Source organism: Schistocerca piceifrons, chromosome 2 (genome assembly GCF_021461385.2).
Source record: "Schistocerca piceifrons isolate TAMUIC-IGC-003096 chromosome 2, iqSchPice1.1, whole genome shotgun sequence".
Lineage (NCBI taxonomy): Eukaryota > Metazoa > Arthropoda > Insecta > Orthoptera > Acrididae > Schistocerca > Schistocerca piceifrons.
Window position 1 is genome coordinate 611,309,477 of NC_060139.1, and position 23,669 is coordinate 611,333,145.

The 23,669-nt window shown below is 46.2% G+C and overlaps 1 protein-coding gene across 1 annotated transcript in view; it reads left to right on the plus strand.

Moving 5' to 3' along the window:
* LOC124775662 (dynein axonemal heavy chain 8-like) overlaps positions 1-23,669 on the plus strand; it is a 605,208-nt gene that overhangs the window by 417,700 nt on the left and 163,839 nt on the right. The window contains exons 34-35 of the mRNA XM_047250489.1: positions 4,338-4,649; positions 6,449-6,694. Coding sequence (XP_047106445.1) covers positions 4,338-4,649; positions 6,449-6,694 — 558 coding nt within the window. The remainder of the gene's footprint in view (positions 1-4,337; positions 4,650-6,448; positions 6,695-23,669) is intronic.

The window sequence follows — 23,669 nt, forward strand, 5'->3', positions numbered from 1 at the left end:
GATGACGCACATAACTGCAAGGCAATGTACACGCAGGACAGGTCCATCGAGCCACTACACCTAATATGGTGGGGGCAGATTGATGGCCTTATCCGGGAAGATCGACGACCTCCTTCTTCGATGGCAAGGACCTCTCTACTCGTCGACTTCCTCGAGCGTGGATCCATAGTCAATACCCACCGTTATGAAGCCAGTCTGCACAAACTGCGATTCACCACAAAGTCAAAGCGCCCAAGAATCTCGGACGGAATCATCCTGTTGCGTGATAACACAACACCCCCGCCCCTCTTCATGCTGCCGACTGGACGATGTCTATGCTTTAGCGATTTGATTGGGAAACACTGCAACATCATTGGTACAGACTGGACCTTTTACATGTGATTTTCACATCTTTGGCCGTCCGAAGAAAGACATGCTTAGACGTCGGTTTCACTCTAAGGGAAAGTGCAAGAGTTTGTGCTGCTGTGGATCTATCAGCGGCCGACCATGTTCTACCAAACACAATTGACCATATCGTCTCCCAGTGGGATAAATGTCGTGACGCGTTTAATCATTACTTTTGAATGAAACCATACTGTGGTCCGGCTGTAGCGGGTGTTCGGTTTTATTTTGACTGCCCCTCATACATGGTGACTATTGGGCGTGTCTAAAGATAGTGGAAATTTTCAGTTGAACATCGCAACACAGCATGCCCACACGGCGTGCACGTTCAGCTTATTGCAACCCTTCAGACTGGGTGCAAGGTCAAATCATTGTCATGAGTGGCATAATAACAACGTAACAGATCACACAGAAAGCTGCCTGCTGTGCAATGATTGTGGAACAAATGGTGACGAGACGGAGTCAGGACAGCAGCGTGGCAAGAAGAGTGGGCATGGGACTTTCTAGAATGACTACACCAAGAGACGACTGTAGGGTATTCGACAGGCTCTTACGAATAGAATGATTACTGTTGTCGAAATACAGGCAGATGTTACAGACAGATATCACCACAAACCATCGAAACAGATTACTCATAGCTGGGTTTATAATTCAAGTACCCTTGCGTTGTTTATCGCTAACATCATACTACAAACAACCGATATTTACGTGGTGTACACCCAGTCAGCTGGCAGACTAATGGCATTCTGTGGTATTCAGCAATGAGTCTCACTTCTGTTTTGGCGGTCAGAACGACACCAGTGTGTCCATAGACAATCTGGTAAAGGATCACAGGGAGTAACTATTGATGAGACACATGCTTATCCAACTCCTCGAATCACCGTTTGGAGAGTTGTCAACATATTTGATAATTGTTGAAGGGATGCTGATCGCTCACTAGTGTGTAGCAAGAATATGTTGTCACACCCTTTGTGGCAAGGATACCAAAGGCGTGTTCCAGCAGGTTAGCACAAGATCTCACACTGGGGTTCATACCGCAGACGTCATGAGGAAAGTAAGGGACCTTGACTGGCCTGCCCGATATCCTTGTCTGCCATCCACAGAACATGTTTGCGATGCAATGGATAGTCATATACTTTCATACCAAGTAATTGACTTAAGCAGCATGTTTTCATATGCAGCAAAAATGTCTTCAATGTGACGATCTTAGGCTGTTTACTTCAATGCCTCAATTAATAAAAGAGTGAATTCGGCCACATGGCGGGGGGGGGGGGGGGGGGGGGAGGGGGGAGGATCCCACCACATATTGGTGTTGATCATGGACAGCAAGACCAGAATGGTATGAACGTTTAAGCATTTGACACTCGCTACGTGATGAACATTATCACAAAATTTGATTAATATTGGACTGATACTTTCTGTGAGAAAACGTTAAAGTCCCCAGAGAAATGCGGCAAAAATAGATAAATTTCACAATTTTAATGACACTATAATCTAGATATTTTTCTCTGAAACCAGTAGGACCTGTATGAGTATTTTTTGAAGAAAATAGCAAGTCATATCTCGAGTGTTGTATAGCGCATTAAGTTTCAATCCAAGGAAAAACAGTGACAATTTTACATGAGCAATTTTCGTACACTTAAAGGACACCTTTTCTAGTTAGTCCGGTTTGCAGATGATGTTTATTATTTTAAAGAGGCACTGATCCTCCCCACAGACGCAACGGATACAGAATCAGTTTGATATGTAAGATTTATTTTTTATTTTTTATTTTTTATGCATTCTTTCACAAGAAGTCTAGAACTGCCGGCCAAGAAAATCAGTTCTTTTCTAAACAACAGCTTGGATACAGTCTGGATATGAGCTTTTAAATTCTCATTTACTTACAGTTCATTTCCGAGAAAGGGCTTATTTTCGAGAAGAAGTTCTCTGATCACTTCTGACACCGATCTACAAGTACTTCCTTGAGGAAATTACAATTCGAGCAAAAATAGCAAGAGCTGACAAAAATAGCGTGAGCGGACATAGGCGTAAATGGCGAAAGTGAGGAGGGGTCGTGAGTTGAGAAAGGAGACCCCAGAACAAAATAAAATACGAGTAATTATAATGTAGCCGCGTGGTCATCATGCATGACTGCCAAGCGGAGGACTTGGATTGAATTCTCGATACTGCCACTGATATTTACTTGGAGGGAGGGCACGAACGGGGGCACTCACCTTCGTGACGTCAATAGAGGAGCAACATGAGGGAGAAGAAGCATCTCCCCGGTCTGGAAAGCTGCCAACGGCTGGAAGTGCGTTTTACTAACCCCACACATTGCACAGCGCATCCAAATGACGCCTTTTGGCAAAGGGGGGGGGGGAGGGGTCACGGCAGCCAGTCAGCACTGTATGGTACGTCACAACTGGAATGCGGAGCTGGTCTGGAACAGGGACTGCGTTAATCTCGATCAGCTTTTATTATATTCGTCTTTCACAGTTGTGCATCACGCCTTCAATAAATTCCAAAGAGGTCATCATCATTTCCGAAAATGCTACCCACTTAGAATGAATATTTTTATTTTACTGAGCACTGCATCAGTTTTCAGCATTTGTGCCATTGTCAAGTGGTCGTATAGTAAGACACCTTACCAACGAAGTCAAATAAGACATAGTTACAAAAACATAAGATCTACGTAACTAAACTGACTGTATTACTTAATAAATACAGCAACCAACCACTTTTTGTGTAGTTATGTTCATGCCAAGTCGCGTGCCCGGATTTTATCAGTCTTCAACTAGTGTAATAAACTTAGATCTTCGTCAATACAACGTTTTTATCGACTGCATTTTCAACGTTGAAGTTTCCCTGCCCAAAATAATAAACCGTTTGTCTACCACGTTTTCTGAGTTGTATAGTTATACAGAGCTGCATCAAACCAGTCTCAGGACTGAAGACCACAACAACAACAAAAACACAACAATAGTTATACATTTAATTAATAGTCAGGTGCACTTGTTTTAGTATTATACTCTGTAGCTCCTTTTCTCCCGAGGATATGCACAGTAAAAACACTTTGTTTCACTGATGTGCTTATGGTAAAACCCCGAAACGCATCTTGGCATAAGTATAGGTATATTACTGTTCCCAATATACATATTTATCCGTCAACGAAATTTATCATAAATAATATTTTTCTTTTTCAAACTAACCACTGTTTCATGGATTCAATACTAGAAATAACAATATGCTTCATAAAAATTTAGACACATACTTCTGTCCAGACACATTTTCAGTAATTTACCAGCAGTCATATAAAGTTTTATTACCAATAAATTTCAGTGTAAGAGGAATCAAAAGAATTTATTAGAGGTTACCAGCTTCTACTCCATCAACGAATTTCTTAGTGGAACCTACTGATGTGTAATGGTATGATGGAAATGGAAGTTTCAGGAAACGTATACCATCACTGGTGATTCCGGATTTGCCATACAATACACATTCACTAGAGATAGTGCGCCATCGATAGGGAAGGTATATCTTCGCCACCAAGAGGCAAGGAAGGTGAACCATGGTTGCAATAACAAACCATAGTTATCTTTTGAAGGCTGCATATTATGAGCTGCAATTTGAAAAAAAAATAGTCATATTATACAAAAATTCATGGTGCTGCAATAACAAAACACTGTAATGTTTCGAAAGTTGCATATTATGAGCTGCAATTTAAAAACATAGTCAACTTATATAAAATTCATGTATTTCAGAAATTACGTGTACCATGACGCTTAGAATTGCACAGTAGTGCACAATACATTTTCCTTTTTGCAAAAAACATCTTCAGAGCCTGACATTTGTGCTGGCAGTTCCATTCAAACAACAAATAACAACGGTGGTGCAAAGTCACTAAGATCCTTATCAGGCTTTGGCTGATTAGTAGCTGGTTACATTGGTGACGATGGTTTCTCTGGTGTCGACAGATCGGCGAATGGAACCTGCAGGGACTGCCCAACGACGAGCTGTCCATACAGAATGGTATCATCGTAACCAAGGCAGCCCGCTACCCGCTGCTGATTGACCCACAGACTCAGGGCAAGTCGTGGATCCGCAACAAGGAGAGGGACAACGAGCTGCAGATCACCACGCTCTCCCACAAGTACTTCCGAAATCACGTCGAGGACTGCGTGTCGTTGGGAAGGCCCTTGCTGATCGAGGACGTGGGCGAGGAACTCGACCCCATGCTCGACAATGTACTCGAGAAGAATCACATCAAGATGGGATCCACTTACAAGGTACAGCTCTCACTAGATCATATTCAGCGAGACACCATGTGTGTGTATGTGTGTGTGTGTGTGTGTGTGTATCAGACGATATACAGTGCGTCCGAGAAACCTCTGAACCCCTAGGTCAAAGCAGCATATTATGTGTTGATGAATTTACATGCATAAACTATGTACTCAGCAAATCTGTATATGCACCATTGTACCATACACAGCGATCTATGCGTCTACATGCTTTGCGTGACACGTGTGAAGCATCTCAGGAGTTTAGCTCCGAAAGTCTTCAACACTTTTTCGCTATTCCTCCGGCGTTGAATCACATGATATTTGACTATTCCCCATGGCGTAATGGTCATTTAAATCCGACTGGAGATGTTGCTGGACCGTACGCAATCCAGCACACTCGACATTGTTCGTCAAGGAACTCATGTACATCTGAAAGTGTGCTGGTGCTCCACCCCGCTGCAGCCACACATTATCCATGATTCCCTTGTCTTCGAACTGAGCTATTAACCATATATGCAACATGTCCAAATAAGAACTTTCATTCTACATTTACTTCAAACAAGTACCCTTCAAAAAATATAGTGCGAACAGATGTGGTGGCATCTCTGCTCATATCATAACATGAAACGGGTTCATTTTCAACTCTTGCACGTAACACAGCTTTTCCTTAGACCAGAACACTACATTCTTCCTGTGTGAACTATGATATATCGCACATTCATCAAAAAATAACACTCTTAAGCTAGACACGGCATTTGGAAATCGGGCCAAGAAAGCATGGCAGACTGGAATTTCTTACTCTGTAATTCATTCACAAAATCGCTCCATATCATTTCGTCTTCACATGTTTTTTATAACGTGGTCAGCCGCTGTTTTACTAATGGATTTCATACCCTCCGTCATGCGCTGTTTGGTGTCTTGCGGATAGTGTATGTAGATGTGGACCCTGGTTCATACTCGCGGTAACCTTAGAAATTGAGTGCAAGTCGTGGCACGAAAAACATCCCTTAAACATCATAGAACCACCATTGATCTGAAGTACGCCCTCGGGAGACTGCAGCTTAAACGCCTCATCGGGTCGTCAGTGCACTCTACGCCTCATCATTTGAAAAGAGGCAAATCGCGGCTCGTCTGACCACACTACATGCCTCTATTGTCTGTTGTTTTGTCCGCTGATGAAGTGTAGCTGCATGTAGCACCGTGAGCAGTTCTCTTTTGCACCGTTCGTTCGGAAACTATTTGAGATGTACCTGCGTTCAGTGACAGCAGCATTACCTGATATCTCTGCAACTGGTTGCCACTGACAGGGCGTGACACTCGTTTGCGGTTAGCAACTTTTTACAATCACTGTTCTTACACTACATTACGGGACTGGTGACCCTGTAGTTCGATCCCTTTCTCTCCAAACCAACCAACCAACCACTACGTTATATGACTGCAATTATCACACTATTCCTGAGAGATATGTTGGACAGTCTGACTAGATACACTAACAAAACTGGCAGCCTCATTCGTGGTGTGGTCACGGGCATGTCCAAATAAGATAGAACCTTTTGCAATTTTTTTCACGTTTCCACATCGTTTCAAATGCGCTGACTCCATACTACTGTCTGGCACATGAACGCCACTCCATTCCCACGACATAGCGCTGGAGTGTCAATGACCGCCCAATACCAGCTCTACACTACAGTGTCTACAGCGTTCCAAAGCGACCAGTGTGCTCTCTTAATGGGGCCAACTATCATTTTATCCAGTGAGTTTATAGTAAAATACTAGGAGTAAATATACGAATTTGCATGTTGCAGGTGAAAGTGGGAGACAAAGAGGTGGATGTGAACGACGATTTCCGGATGTACATCACGACGAAGTTGGCCAACCCGGCGTACACGCCGGAGATAGCGGCGCGCACATCGATCATCGACTTCACGGTGACGATGAAAGGCCTGGAGGATCAGCTGCTGGGTCGCGTCATCCTGTCTGAGAAGAGAGAGCTCGAGACGGAGCGGACGGCGCTCATCACCGACGTCACCGCCAACAAGCGCAAGATGCAGGCGAGTTTTTTTGCTTCATTGTAGTAACCTATGGTTCCTGGATGACGATCTTCTGCAGCCTCAGCAAACTCTTAATTCCCTTTACATCGAAACGTATTCGCATGCAATGTTCAGGGGTGAGTATGTACTCTTTCCGGCGTATTAACAGATCAGATTCTTGTCGGATCTTCAGCCGGATCAAACTGTCATCTGCACACAATATTTCCGCGGTCCACCTGTCCATCAGCATCAGGCGAGGAAAGCTAAAGCGCTCTGGCCGATAACTGATTCAAACCGTGAACGACGAAACTTTTACGTGCAACGAAAATACGAAAGCGCACGCGCTAAGGTAAAGCTCAAGAGCTCAATCGTTGCTGATACACCCTGGCGCATGAAGAGTTGCAGCGCCTCCAGTGGTGAATACTGACGAAAAAAAGATTTATCGTTAAAAATTATTACTCGTAGCCGGCCGATTCAGATGCCGTTGTTTCTTCATATCTGATAAAACAGGATTCCTGATTTTACTTATAGTTATCCATTGTCACGGTTAGTCTGATTTCGACAGCTTCCTTTAAAACACAATCCCAGTAACACCATCTCTTTTAGGCAACACTCGGACGAATGTGGTTAAAGTTTTAAAGATCTGTGCCCTGTCAAATGTTTTTACAAAGATTTTAGGGAGAGGATTTTAATTTGCTCACTGTGTGACAAGCTCGCCCATATTTTATGTAAGTGGTCAGCCAATAACAATTTCCTGTGACATTCTTGCTATGTTTCCCCTTTCCTTAGGTTTTACTTTCTTATGTAGCATTTTCCTTCTTTTCCTGCTTTGTTTGAGTGTGTGCTTTAGTTTTCTTAGGTCTGTCCACATTCGTTCGTTTTAATGTGTGTCAGGGCGCTGATGACCTCGATGTTGAGCGCCCATAAGCCCCAACACACCACCACCACCACTACCCAGTAACGCGAGGTGTTTGCAACCACTAGGTCTCATTGTATAGCATCCTATGTCCCTCTGTAAGACAGCGCTCAGCCACCGCAGATTTGTCAGATTGTAATAACCGTGTATGGCGATGATGGTCAACACATCTGTCATTTACGGTACGGATAGTTTGGCCAATGTATATTTTACCGCACTCATATGGTATTTTGTAGACTCCAGGCTTCCTCAGACCTAAATCGTCCTTAATAGAGCCCAGAAGTGCTCTAATCTTAGCTGGCGGACAGAACACACATCTGATTTCATGTTTCAGACCCTTACCTATTTTGGCAGACACGTCACCAGTGTATTGAAGGAAAGCCACAGAACTAAAAGTATCTTCAGCCGGTTTAGGTAACGATCCGAAGTCGAAAGCAGGTCGAATCTGTCTGTCCGTATAACCGTTATGATTAAACACGTCCTTAAGATGTTGCAGCTATTGTGGTAAACGTAAAATGATGGATGACAGCTGGTAGCATGTAAATATTTATCAGTAAGTTTTTGTAGGTGTAAATTCGTTCAGTCTGTAGCGCAGTAGCTGCTAATTTCTTTTATTTTGAAGAGAACCGTCCCTCCGAGTAGTAAGCTAGTTTGTCAGGTAGCAGCTCTCAGATGATTCACATCTAAGAGCGGCAAGTTAAGTACTTATCTTTTTCTTCGTTTTCCTCGTAGTACGTTTATTAAAGTTTTTGTGTATTTTTCTGTTTAAGAAGTTCAATCTCGCGTTTTTGTGAAGGTAAATTCACTCAGTCTGTAGCGCAATAGCTTCTCACTGAATATCCAGCTACATAGCTCATTAACACATCAGCGCCCATTTGTGACACATCTGGAAGGTAGCAAGTCGCATATTCAGGATTCCGTCTGCTTTTATAGTTTACTCAGTTAGCCGTGCTAGGATGGTTAGGATGAGTGTATGCTGTGTGCGGACGCAGGCGGATCTGGTCGCAGTTCACGAACAGATGAATGCGCTTTTGGCTACAGTCGGTCACCTTCAGACTGTGGTGGTGGCCGAGAATCTGGCTTGTCACACGGGACACCTCAGGTGTCGCTTGTTTTGCCCATGGGCTCTGCTTCCGAGGTACCTCCTAGTGTACCCGAAGGGGTGCAGTGGATCCACCCTCGCAGCAGGGTGAATGGCAGTTCACAGCGCTCGAGGCAGAGGGCCAATGAGGAAACTAGCCACCTGGCCTCGCCCATTCACCCTGTGAGTGGGCAAATAGCTGCTTCTTCACTAGGGTCCAAGCAGGCACACGGGGGGAGGGGTTTACCAGTTGTCGGGAGCTCCAATGTTAGGCGCGTTATGGAGCCCCTTAGGCAGATAGTGTTCATGGCTGGAAAGAAAGCCAATGTGTGCTCGCTATGTCTGCCGGGAGACCTCATCCAACATGTGGAGGTGGCCTTGCCTGTGTCTATAGTCTATGCAGGATGCAGTCGTGTGAAAGTTGTGGCTCATGTCAGCAGCAATGATGCCTGTCACATGGGTTCTGAGGCCATCCTCAGTTCATACATGTGGCTGGTGGACGTGGTGAATACTTCTGGCCTCGCGTTCGGGGTGCAAGCATAGCCCAGAGTTTTGCATCATTGTTCCCAGAGTTGATTAGAGTCCTCTGATTTGGAGCCGAGCGGAGGGTCTCTACCAAAGGCTTGGCTACAGATTGCTAGACCTGCACTATCGTGTGGGCATTTGTAGACAGATTAGAGGCCATAGGAGGAGGAATGTTCATTGCAGTTGACGAAAATATTGTCTCTATTGAGGTCGAAATTGAATGTGAAAGTGAAGTTATCAGGTCGTGTATAACAGGTGTAGGTGAAACCAAGTTAATTGCTTGATATTTTTACCAGCCATTCGATGCCGCTGTGACAATTCTAGAGTCATCCAAAGACAGTCTACGGTCAGTAACGCGTAAATACCCAGATCATGCAATACTAGTTGGAGGCGACTTCAACCTACAGAGTATAGACTGGGATGCCTATGGATTTACTGCGGGGTGTGCAGACATACAGACGTGCGAAATACTGTTTAACATGTTTTCTGAATACTGTCTTGAGCATCTGTCTCGGCAGCCCACACTCAATGGAAATGTCTTAGACCTTGTAGCTACAAATAGACCGGACCTTATTGACAGTGTCAGTATGGAAACGAGGACTGGCAATCATGTCATTATAGCAACTATAGTTACGAAAGATAATAAATCAGTCAACAAGGCTAGGAGAGTATTTCTGCTACATAGAGCAGATAAGCAGTTGTTTGCGTCTCACTTAGTGAATTACATCACTTAGTTCCAGTAAGATGGACGTAGAGGAATTATGGACAAAGTTTAAGCACTTTGTAAATCGTGGAGATTTATGTGCCTAGTAAGTGGATAAAGGATGAAGAGACCAACCTTTCTCTTTTCTCACATGATATGCTGCGATCTATGGATGAAGGGCAACAGACTGAACCCACATAATTCCGGAAAGCGTTTGACACGATGCCCCATTGTAGGCTATAAACGAAGGTACGAACATATGGAGTAAGCTCACAGATATGTGAGTCGCTCAGAAACTTCTTAAGTAATAAACCCAGTGTGTTGTCCTCGACGCAAGTGTTCATCAGAGACAAGGGTATCGTCAGGAGTGCCCCAGGAAAGTGTGTGTGATAGGACCGCTGTGGTTCTCTACATACATAAATGATTTGGCGGACAGGGTGAGCTGCAATCTGCGGTTGTTTGTTGATGTCGTAGTTTATGGTAAGGTGTCGAAGTTGAGTGTGAGTAGGAAGATACAAGACGACTTAGACAAAATTTCTAGTTAGTGTGATGAATGGCAGCTAGCCCTAAATGAGGAAAAATATAAGATAATACGCATGAGTAGGAAGAACCAACGTGTAATGTTCGAATACAGTATTCCTAGTGTCCAGCTTGACACAGCCAAGTCGTTTAAATATCTGGACGTAACGTTGCAAAGCGATATGAGGTGGAGCGAGCATGTGAAAACTGTGGCAGGGAAGACAAATGGTCAACTTCGGTTTACTAGGAGAATATTAGGAAAGAGTGGTTCACCTGTAAAGGAGACCGCATTAGGACACTGGTGTGACCTATTCTTGAATACTGCTCGAGTGTTTTGGATGTGTATCAGGTCAGACTGAAGGAAGACATCGAAGCAGTTCAGAGATGGCGCCAGCCGTGGTGGCCGTGCGGTTCTAGGCGCTACGGTCTGGAACCGCGCGACGACTACGGTCGCAGATTCGAATCCTGCCTCGGGCGTGGATGTGTGTGATGTCCTTAGGTTAGTTAGGTTTAAGTAGTTCTAAGTTCTAGGGGACTGATGACATCAGAAGTTAAGTCCCATAGCGCTCAGAGGCATTTGAACCATTTTTAGTTCAGAGGTGGGCTGCTAGATTTGTTACCAGTAGGTTCGAGCAACTCGTAAGTGTTATGGGGATGCTTCGGGAACTCAAATGGGAATCCCTGGAGGAAAGGCGACATTCTCTTCGAGGAACACTATTGAGAAAATTTAGAGATCCGGCATTTGAAGCTGACTGCCAAACGATTCTACTGCGCACCAACATACATTGCGCTTAAGTACCGAGAAAATAAGATACGAGAAATAAGGGCTCATACGGAGGCATATAGATACTCGTTTTTCCCTCGCTCTATTTTCGAGTGGAACAGGGGAGGGAATGACTAGTAGTGATGTATGGTATACTCCGACACGCACCGTACGGTGCCTTGCGGAGTACCTTTGTAGGTGTAGATGTAGTATATGTTGGTTTCCTATAAAATCTGTGTCCAACAGTTCCGTCATCTTTTCTATAAATCAGTACATCCAAAACGGATTACTTCCGCTCCTTTTTGGGCAGAGGATTCGTTAGTCCGCACAATATTGATTTGTACCTGCGAGTAAGCGAACGCAATAGAACGCGAGGGAGCGAACATCGAAGCATACGCTGCGTGTAGGTTTTTTGCGTTAGCGTTGTCGCGGTAAAGGTGCTTAACTTATACAGGGTGAAAATCATTTAAACCGATAAACTGCGGTGTTTCACGGGGCACTGAAAAAAAAATCTCTCTTTAACGTCAGGTTATCCTCTGACGATTTTTAAACATGTGGAGGGAGTTTCCTCTGGATGAAAATTAATTAAACTAACAATCTCTAAGAGGTTGCATGGGACAATGAAAACAATTTCTCTAGTGTGCTTTCCTGTGAGGACAATACGCAACACAAACAAGTCTTAATTCTTTATTACCAAGAGACAACAACATTAACGGAACACAATTACTTCAGTTAAAGCAGAAGTTCAAAACTGCCTCCAATGACTTGTAAACAGAGGTTACACCGGTGGGTCATCTGTCTAACACGGTTGAATGACTGCAAGAGTGTCCTTAACTCTTACTTCTGCTGCCACTATCCGGTCAACGGGCTGGCTGCTAGCGAGAGAGCTGCTCGCCACCGTCCGGAGAGGAGCTCAGAGATGCCGCACCGTGCTCAACGCGACGCTGAAGCGAAGGGTGTGGCGGATCGCCGATCGGGAGAACTTGCTCTGTCGACGGCCACATCCGGCCCCCCAACCGGGATGGGCCGGATGTGTGACCCGGAAGTCGCGGTGGCTGATTTCCTGGGACTAGAAGACGAGCGCAGAGTGGCAGATCATCGCCCGGCGGAGTTCTGCTTACGACGGACCGGCCAGTGAAGATCCAGGGAGATGAAGGAAGGGATATGAGACGACGTTATGAGGCCAATGCCTCGGCAGAGGCCGCAAGTAGCGGGGGAAGTCGCCTCCCGGTTATACCGGCGGATACGGCCTGTTCGCTACCTACGACGTTTCGCTCCGGGAAGACGACGAAAGATGATGACGCAAAAGCACGAGACAACGCTGATGGATCTGGTAGCTGTTATGCGACTTCGACCCCGGTCGAGGAAGCTAGTTGCGGGGGAGTCGCCGACCGTGGGTCACACATTACCGGCGGCCGTACTTTGTACGCAACCTACAGCAACCCGTTCCCAGAAAGGGAACAAGAAGAAGCAGAAGCGCACCATTACTATCGCAGGAGGCATGCCCTCTTATGCAGTAACGCGCGCACTCGACGTGGGCGGACCAAAGAACGCCACTGCCAAGATAGAGACACCCGAAAGGGTAACATCGCCCACTGAAGACCCAGTCGCCTGGCCTAAAGTCGGGTCACGAAAGCAGATAAAAGACGTCTTCGCGGGCACCGTTCAACGGACGGCCCGGTTCATGCTGGGAACGACGGAGAGGAAGCTGAAGACACGGAGGACATGGAAGTGGAGGAAAGTCTTGGCCGGGCTCCTTTAAAGAAGCAGAACAGGCGATCCTCGCGGTCGTCAAGAACAACTTTTTACTACGAAGACAGCAAGTCACGATATGTACAGAATCGTGACGCGAACCGCGGAAGACAACAAAAGCGTTACTGACCTCATTGACAGACGTGGTCCAAACTGGTTCACGTGCTCGTCGGAACCTACAAAGACACTCAGAGTAGCCTTCCGACGCCTGCCCTTCAGTGTGAGCCGTGTACCGCAAGTCTCTAGAGGAACGGAGAGTTCCAAATGATTGAAAAGAGCACAGATAGTCCCAGTCTTCAAGAAGGGTCGTCGAGCAGATGCGCAAAACTATAGACCTATATCTCTTACGTCGATCTCTTGTAGAATTTTAGAACATGTTTTTTGCTCTCGTATCATGTCACTTCTGGAAACCCAGAATCTACTATGTAGGAATCAACATGGATTCCGGAAACAGCGATCGTGTGAGACCCAACTCGCCTTATTTGTTCATGAGACCCAGAAAATATTAGATACAGGCTCCCAGGTAGATGCTATTTTTCTTGACTTCCGGAAGGCGTTCGATACAGTTCCGCACTGTCGCCTGATAAACAAAGTAAGAGCCTACGGAATATCAGACCAGCTGTGTGGCTGGATTGAAGAGTTTTTAGCAAACAGAACGCAGCATGTTGTTATCAATGAAGAGACGTCTACAGACGTTAAAGTAACCTCTGGCGTGCCACAGGGGAGTGTTATGGGACCATTGCTTTTCACAATATATATATAAATGACTTAGTAGATAGTGTCGGAAGTTCCATGCGGCTTTTCGCGGATGATGCTGTAGTATACAGAGAAGTTGCAGCATTAGAAAATTGTAGCGAAATGCAGGAAGATCTGCAGCGGATAGGCACTTGGTGCAGGGAGTGGCAACTGACCCCTAACATAGACAATTGTAATGTATTGCGAATACATAGAAAGAAGGATCCTTTATTGTATGATTACATGATAGCGGAACAAACACTGGTAGCAGTTACTTCTGTAAAATATCTGGGAGTATGCGTGCGGAACGATTTGAAGTGGAATGATCTTATAAAATTAATTGTTGGTAAGGCGGGTACCAGGTTGAGATTCATTGGGAGAGTCCTTAGAAAATGTAGTCCATCAACAAAGGAGGTGGCTTACAAAACACTCGTTCGACCTACACTTGAGTATTGCTCATCAGTGTGGGATCCCCACCAGGTCGGGTTGACGGAGGAGATAGAGAAGATCAAAAGAAGAGAGGCGCGTTTCGTCACAGGGTTATTTGGTAAGCGTGATAGCGTTACGGATATGTTTAGCAAACTCAAGTGGCAGACTCTGCAAGAGAGGCGCTCTGCATCGCGGTGTAGCTTGCTGTCCAGGTTTCGAGAGGGTGCGTTTCTGGATGAGGTATCGAATACATTGCTTCCCCCTACTTATACATCCCGAGAAGATCACGAATGTAACATTAGAGACATTCGAGAGCGCACGGAGGCTTTCCGGCTGTCGTTCTTCCCGCGAACCATACGCGACTGGAACAGGAAAGGGAGGTAATGACAGTGGCACGTAAAGTGCCCTCCGCCACACACCTTGGGTTGCTTGCGGAGTATAAATGTAGATGTAGATGTAAGAAGAGCCCGGCGGAAACGAGTCCGGAAAGCTACCGCAAACGTGCGACTACCGTCGCTCCCGCCACCGCACCGACGCTGCAAACGCGAAGAAAGGCGTCGTCGAAAGGGTGCAAAGCCCCTAAAACGACCACTGACGCGGATGGGTTTCAAATATCCAAACGCAAGAAGATTGAATAGCTGTACAGATGGCCACTGCTGGAGGCATGGTCGTTAAAAACCGGTTTGCTGAGCTCGAAGGGAAGGAGGAGGAGACAGCAGCAGAGAAGCAAGGGCCCCGCCGCCACCCATCATGGTGAAATGGCCGGGCTCCTTTAAAGAAGCAGAACAGGCGATCCTCGCGGTCGTCAAGAACAACTTTACTACTAAGACAGCAAGTCACGATATGTACAGAATCGTGACGCGAACCGCGGAAGACAACAAAAGCGTTACTGACCTCATTGACAGACGTGGTCTAAACTGGTTCACGTACTCGTCGGAACCCACAAAGACACTCAGAGTAGTCTTCCGACGCCTGCCCTTCAGTATGGACCCCTAGTACCTCAAGGAGCTTCTTGAGGTCAAGGGGTACACCATAAATACAATATCCCGGATGAAGTCGCCGAAAGACAACGCAGACATACCGCTCTTCCAGGTCATACTGGGCGACACACCTGAGCTAGGAAGATCTTCCATGAAACGAGAGTGGGAAGTGACAGCGGGGTCACAGTTGAAAAATTGACGAGGCGGAGAGGTCCGCTTCAATGCTTCAACTGCCAGGGAATCGACCACCTGGCAAAATACTGCAAAACGTCCCCACGCTGTGTAAAGTGTGCTGGGGAGCACCTGAGCCGGGAATGTCCGTTCCCGATCGAGGAGACACCCACGTGCTGCATCTGCAATGAAGAACACGTCGCCAGCTTCCGCGGCTGCAAAGCCTTCAAAAAAACAGCTGCAAAAGGGCGGCAGGCAGCAGCGAGGAGAGTTCAGCAGGGAAGAAACTACGCTACTACAGCACTAGCGGCGACCGCGACAGTGGCCGCAGGGGAAACGCCTGCAAGCCCAGCACAGCAACACGCCGAGCAAGCGCGGCAGGCGGAGCGGCCTAGCCGCGCAGCGGAAGGCGTTCCCCGACCGCCGCGAGAGGCCGGGCAGGGCCAGCCGGACGCTGGGCGTGAAGAAGGGAGGCCGCCACTTACGTGGGGCCCACCACCTCCGACCACTGTAACCACCGAGGCCGCAGAACTACGAGAGATGCTGCGGTAGTTCAAACAGCTGCTGTTCCAACTACCACAGATGATCGTGTCTGCACTGATTGCGGCCAACCAGGCCAACACCACAACAGAGGCCACCAACACCCATGATGCCTAATCACGTCATAGGTCTCACCGTCTGCGTATGGAACGCAAACAACATAAGGCAGCAGGAGGGCGAATTTAGGCAGTTTTTACGCGACGAGGCCGTGGATGTGTGTCTCGTGTGTGAGACATGGCTAAAGACCGGCGTAAACGCGAGGGCACCTAACTATAGGTGCTATCGCGACGGTACACCAACAGCAGGCGGCGGAACTGCGGTCTGCCTAAGAAGAACGCTGCGACACTACCCAATCCAGCTATCAGAGCTGACGCAACTAGAAGCAACAGGCGTCGCAGTCAGCACCTCCGTGGGTTAAGTGACCTTCATCGCCGCATACCGGAAACCTAGAGGACTCCTACGACAAAATAACTTCTAGACGCTGTTGTCAATGCGCGGCAACATCTTTATCGGAGGCGACTTCAACGCCAAGCACCCGGTGTGGAACTCCAGGGTCACCACAACCAGCGGCAGAAGGTGGCCACAGATAATGACGCGATAGTGCTGGGGCCATACTACCCTACACACTATCCCAAGAGAGGCTGCCCGGATGTCCTGGACATCGCGATCATCAAAGGGGTGACCCACGACGCAGTCTCAACGACACATGTGGCCCTGTCCTCAGACCACCTGCCAGTGATCTTCGATCTGAGCACGGACGGGGCCGCACCACCTGAAGGACGCAAGACCTACTTCAACACCGACTGGGAACACTTCCGGCTGCACCTGACAGAGACGCTCGCCGCGGTACCGTATCCTGATGTTGATGGCGTAGACGCCACAGTCGCAGCGTTCTCGCATCTCTCTTCCCAGGTTCGATTCCCGGCGGGGTCAGGGATTTTCTCTGCCTCGTGATGGCTGGGTGTTGTGTGATGTCATTAGGTTAGTTAGGTTTAAGTAGTTCTAAGTTCTAGGGGACTGATGACCATGGATGTTAAGTCCCATAGTGCTCAGAGCCATTTGAACCATTTTTTTTTTCGCATCTCTCGATCAGAGCGGCTGATGGAGAAACGCAGCAGAGACGTCAGAAGCCGCGGGATTACTCCCGCTAGTTACCGCCCGACATCCTGCAGATGATCCGGGAGAAGAACCAGCTGATCCGAGAGTAGAACGTCACCAGCCAGGCGGCGACGAAAAATCGGATCAACCGAATGCGCCGTGCCATACAGTACGCGGTCGCGGAATACAGGAACAGGGACTGGGCTGGGAGAGTAGCGACCCTGAACATCGCAGACGGCACTGCTTGGCAAGCAACCAAACAGTTCCTTTGCAGGAGGCAACGAGTCCCGCCGCTACGCGTCGGACAGCATGCAGTGGCCGAGCCTGACGCCAAAGCTGGGGTACTGGCCCATACCTTCGCGGCCAACTTCACGCTAGTTGAAGATGTAGATAGCGACCACATCCGAATGGTGGTAGATAGGCTCCGTGTACACCTCGCGGCAGAAGACCCTGAGGACTCCATCGAACCCACAATGGCACAGATTCAGCGGCAGCTACGGCACCTCGGCCCGCGCAAAGCACGTTGGTGCGATAACGTCGGCGGCCCATTCCTGAAGGAGGTCCTCCCAGAGGCTGTGAAACTCCTCACGAAGATATTTAACGCCTTCCTTAGGACCGGTCACTATCTCCCCGCCTGGAAACGTGCGCAGGTGGTGGCGATCCCTAAGGCTGGCAAAGATAACAGGCTGGCGCAAAATTACCGGCCTATCAGCCTGCTACCTACAGTCTCAAAGGTATTTGAGCGAATATATGTCAGGAGACTGCACCGTCACGTCGGAGAGGAAGGCCTGCTTCCCGACGAGCAGTTCGGCTTCCGGAGGGGGCACGGGACAACACACCAACCACTGCGACTATTGGGGCAGGCGATGGGAACGCTCGAGAAGAGGGAGTACCTTGGGGCGGTCCTCCGAGACGTCTCCCGCGCCTTCGACAGCGTGTGGCACGACGGACTAGTCTACAAGTTACTGGTACAGGGAGTTCCGGTATCACAAGCCCGACTGATCCACTCCTACCTGGCGGGACGTACCTTCCACGTGAAGATAGAAGACGGGACCTCAACAGCACGGGAAATAGCCGCCGGAGTCCCACAGGGCTCAGTATTGGGGCTCTTCTTGTATACCCCATTCACGGCAGACATGCCGCGAACGCAACGGGTGCAGACGGGGCTATATGCCGATGATACAGCCCTGTACACAAAGAGCATCAACCCACATCTGATGCGAGGAAGATTACAAATAGTCTGCAACGTGCTGGGAGCTATATATTTCTATAAAATTGGATACCCATACGGGAAATACTGCTGGCTCAAATAGCGAAAGTCTCATAGTTTCATTAGAACATACAGAAAAGTCCAAAATCTCTAAATTTCAGAATACGTTTACTTCATCTTTCCTCTAACACTGCATTCCTGTTGTAGCAGAGCGCCTTTTTAAAATTCCGTTAGAGTAGGTTGCAGGATGGTTTTGTAAAATTGCCCTACGATTGCAGGTCACAAACTATTGTCGCTACGTAGCAAGCGCTCGTTAGACATCATGGAGCCAGTATTTAAAGGCAGATTGAGTACCATATTTGGCGAAGTTTAGTCACTAAATTCCATTTCTTTCTGCGAAAAATTGAAGTACAGTATTTTTGTGTGAGTTTGACCATTTGGCTTAGAAATGGTTATCCCATTTTGTTTTTAGAGGAGATTGTCGCCGAAAGTTGCTAGGAGCCAACTGAAGGCAATGTATGAACTGGTAGCGGCGTACAGTTGACAGTCCAATTGTTCAGTCTTAGAACTCTTCTGAAAGTAGTTAAACCGTTACAGGGCTTTCATTACTGGTATATGGGTACAGACATTTTTAACTTTGTCTCATGAGTCAAAGCGGTGCAGGCGAGCTTAGTTTTAGATTGATTTTAATAGTGTAGAAGTGTGGAGAATTAATCTGCGAACAATTATGAGGCGTATATTGCGTTATATGTCTCGTGCGCTCTATATCTTTGAAACCGTCGTCACACGGGATGAGGCAGCTGACGGTGACGTGCACATTAATGGGATATCCAACGTCACAAGACACAGCGCCGTTGGCACACGGAACGAGCTGGTTAACGTGTTTTTGCGCTCTCAGCGCTCTCCAGTGGCATTTTCGGTTTTATTTAGCTTGCAAACCATGCAGTTTGTTTACGAAGATGGGCGCGCATGAAATTTCCACGTTACCTCTATTAAAACGCACATTTCCTCTCTTGTCCATTTGTTAGCTATATTGTTGTTCCTGTCGTAAACAAAAACTTCAACACCCGTGAACACGTAATGACAAAAAGCAAAGGTACATGTCCAGTCAATAAGGACATCAGCTAATAAAAGTTCACCACATGGAACAAACTCACTCCCTCTCTTGTCCATTTGTTAGTCACGTTGCTCTGTCAGTGGTAAACAAAAACTTCAATATCCGTGAACATGTAATGACAAAAAGGAGAGGTACATGTCCAGTCAGTAAGAACATCAGCTAATAAAAGTTCACCAAATCGAAGAAACTCACTCCTGGCAGAGAATACACTTACACCGATATAACATCAAATATTACAGAAATTATTTGTATTAGTTTCATAAGAAAGTCACACAATCGTTTACAAAACGCCGAAGTGAAAAGAAATTGGATACAATTCGACACAGCCCTCTGTCTTCTAATCCATAATGTGGCACCTCTACCAAAACTACACTCCAGAAGCTGTTCAACGAGTGACGTTATATTTTACATTACAGTCTTCTAAAAAGACTTTAATCACGGAAATGTTATTAACTGACATTTAATTATAACAAATCCTAACAAGAACTATACGTTTCTGAAGAATCTTCTGTGTGCCGTTGCATTAAACTGGCTTGCTTTCATAACACGTGAATTATAAGGCGAAGATAACTAAATACGAAAATTCTTTAACCACCATTATGCTGTTTCCCGTAATTTTATTACAACAGATCGTACCAATAACGATTCGTTCTCGAAACATTTAATGTGTTGGTGCTTAGAAACAGCATTTATTTAGAGAGTGTAAAGTATAACATAAAACACGTCTAATATGGACTTCTACAGATCAAAACGAGTACACTATGACGTCACGTTTTCCGCTTGTGACGAAGGGAACGTTCTAGCTTCTTATAGGCTCTACTTTACGTGGCACATTGCCAAACTGTCGCAGAACTGCTTTTGTGTTTCACGAGACGAAATGGCTCTTCAACGTGAAATACAGGGTGAGGAAAATAAAAGTGGACTGGAGAACAGAGTTCAGGGTACAAAACACAGCAGAGGGAGGTAATACAGCACTAACGTGACTATAGCAGATGTTTATAGTGACCACCATTCATTCATCTCTTGGCACTTTTGGGCCCTGATCAGCAATTTGCTGAATGTAGACCGAAGCTGGACTGCTGGAATTTCATCAGTCTCATCCGAATCTGCTGTAATTCTTGAAGACCATGAAGGTTGCCACGATACATCTTAGACTTGAGGTCTCCTCACAGGAAGTAGTCGCACACTGACGGTTCCGCTGATATGGATGGCCAGCTAGGACCGCGACCAGGCTGATCTCTGCTAACAACTCTGTCAGGCGTGAAGATACGGTAAAAGTGTTCCAGGGTTCGGCCGGCTGTATGGGCAGTTGCTCCATCCTGTTGGACGTAACTGTAGGTCTTTTCCTCCTCCGTTAATGTTGCCACAAATGAGTTCAAAATGTTGGCAATGTAACGTGCTGAAATCAGTGTCCGATGAAAGAAGATGGGACCAATATTGAGGCGTGCAGACACTGCAAACCAAACCCCAGTCTTTCGATGGTGTTTCGTGGAAGTTATGCAGATTCTCCGCTGTCCAGGACCTGTGATTCTGTGAGTTGACATAACCAGTTAGGTGAAACCAGGCTTCCTCAGACATTAAGAATAGATCCATGTCCAAGCCATTGTTATGTCAGTAGACAGCCACTAACAAACTGGAGGCACTGAAGAGCACCTGCTGGTTTTGATGCATGAACAACAGACACTCGATAGGGACGCACGTGTAGGTCCAGGTGGAATATTCATCCGAAAGATCGACCTGATATGCCGCTCTCTTGCGACGGGCGACGGGCTGATTTCGTAGGGCTTTGAAGCATTTTCTGGTGAAGTGCAGCCACATTTCGGCATATTATTTGACTTGTTCAAAACAGATCCTGTCTGACGCCATTTTCGGACTAATCGTTGAGTGGCACTCTTTGCTGCGACTTTGACATCATTAAACTTCTCAGCAAACAACTGACCACACCGTCTCCACGACTTTGTTGTCACGTAACTTTCCACAACGAATACCCACTGCTCCTCTGTGAGTACCATCGTCATCTTTGCACTGCTCCACTCACACTGACACAGGAGGCCGCACTAACAAGGGAAATTCCGCATCGTACCTCCCTCAGATATACTGGTAAGACGGCCTAGTGAATAGCCCGTCAAAAACTGGACACAGATCAAGCATGAAAACGGAAGAAGGTGTACTGAACAGTGAAAAAAAAAAGCAAAATACAAACAGTGAACGGTCCAACAACATAAGTGCAATAATGAGCAGCTGGAAATAGCAACGTGGTCATGCTGTTGGACTGACAAAGGGGCGAGCTGTGTTCAAAACTCCCTAGTGCTATTTATTTATTTTTTCACAACATTGCGAAGTGTCGGTCGGGTCACTGAACTGTTTGTTCTCTTTCTGTAGTCTTGGCAGATGTCATACAATACATTGGTTATAGAATATGAGTCATGTGGTAAGAATACGTTACTGTCGCAAGTAAATGTGACGAATAGTGAGAGCAGGCGAGATACCATACAGACGTCTCGCAGAAATGAAAACAACAAATACGCGGATGTGAACTATGTTACAACAAAGGAATTCATGAATCAAGATTTCCAGAACGGGACGCAACTTAAAAAACGTTAAAAACATACGTTTTGACAGAGCTAAGAGAAACTGCGAGCAGAATACAAAAGGCCAAAATTACATTTAATCGGAGAAGGAACTTACTCACCAGCAACAACATCAGTCTGAAAATAAGGAAACGTATCATGAAAGATTATGAAAAATTTCTTCAAATCTGTATTGGCCACTGCCCTAAACAATTTGTAAAATTTTTTGTGGGGAGCATGGGGGCTATGTAAGTAGGCCGTTTAGGTTTTTATATTGGTAACGCCAAGTAGCGCTCTGTATGAAAATCACTGGCTGTGCTGTGTGCAGTCTGTGTCTGGTTTGCATTGTTGAAAAATTCTTTATTGTAGTGGGCAGTTAGATGTGAACAGCGCGTACCGTTGCGCAGTTGCAGGTGAGCCGCCAGCAGTGGTGGATGTGGGGAGAGAGATGGCGGAGTTTTGAGAGCGGATGATCTGGGCGTGTGTCCATCAGAGACAGTAAATTTGTAAGACTGGATGTCATGAATTGATATTCATATTATGACTTTTGAATACTATTAAGGTAAATACATTGTTTGTTCTTTATCAAAATCTTTCATTTGCTAACTATGCCTATCAGTAGTTAGTGACTTCAGTAGTTGGATGTAACACGTACGTGGAAATGAAGAGGAAGGCAGACAGAAGAGAGGAATGGCGCTCTGCTGCAAACCAGCCTCAGGGTTGGACAGTAAAAGAAAAGAAGAAGAAGAGAAACTGTGTGATTGTGAAACTGACGCGTTCCTTTGTTGCAGCTATGTGACAAACTATAATGTCTTCATCATTTCCTTGGGAGTGATCACATTCATACGAACACCTAAGATGTGTAGATAAGAGATTCCTATCGTCTGACACACGTAATGCCATGTATGACACACCAGACGTGTTTTCTGGTGGAGGATTCGGTTGATTTGTCGTCTAGTCATCAAACGTTTGCTGTTCAGATTCGAAAGCCACATCCATTCGGCTGCTAATAGAGTAGTTGTGCAGAAGCAACTTTCATTATAGGTCCTTGCCTTACGCCTCGCTGTTGCAAATGGACGTTACACCAAGACACGGATATAATTTGAATAAAGCGAACAGCGAAAATTTTAAAAAAAAATTAACCACGACGCCATTTGTCTTCCCTGCTGCACTATTTTGCACTTCTTGTTCTTGGGCTGTTCACTGTTTCTATTTTGCTTTTTTTCACAGTCCAGTACACCTTCTTCCTGTTTTCATGCTTGACCTGTGTTCAGTTTTTGACGGGTTGTCCACTGGACCCTCTTACCACTAAATCGTAGGGGCGTGCGATGAAGTGTTTCCCTTGTAAGCTCTGAACCAGTGTGAATTACGTGGCGGCCTTAAACGTGGTGTACGCGTCACGGGATGTGGTTATATTTATATATTCATGTTCAATCGCATCCACTCGTCCGGCCACTTTTATTTGCCCCACACTGTAGCAGGAAGTAATGTTAGCTAACTCGTCTCGTGTGACGATGGCGTAAGGGGGTTCCAACTGTGGCCGCGAGTGGAATTTCACATGATATCATGCAATTTCCGGGGATGAACAAAAACAACATTTCAAAGCTTTTAACTAATATCTGAAAGCATCATACAAGAATATTGAAGCTAGACGAGTGGTTGAATAGAGTAAAGCGCTAGGCCCTATCTGCAGGTGAAAAACAGTTCTATCACGTTATCAATGTACGAGGTGATTCAGCTGCCCCTATCAATGGGTTTTATGCAATTCGCAACGCCTTCAGATTTTCGTATTCCCGCGCTTGCTACGCACAAATTATTAGTCCTACATAAAAATTTAACAGGAACTTCTTGTAGTAAATTCAATGCAGTTAAATTTTGTACGTACAA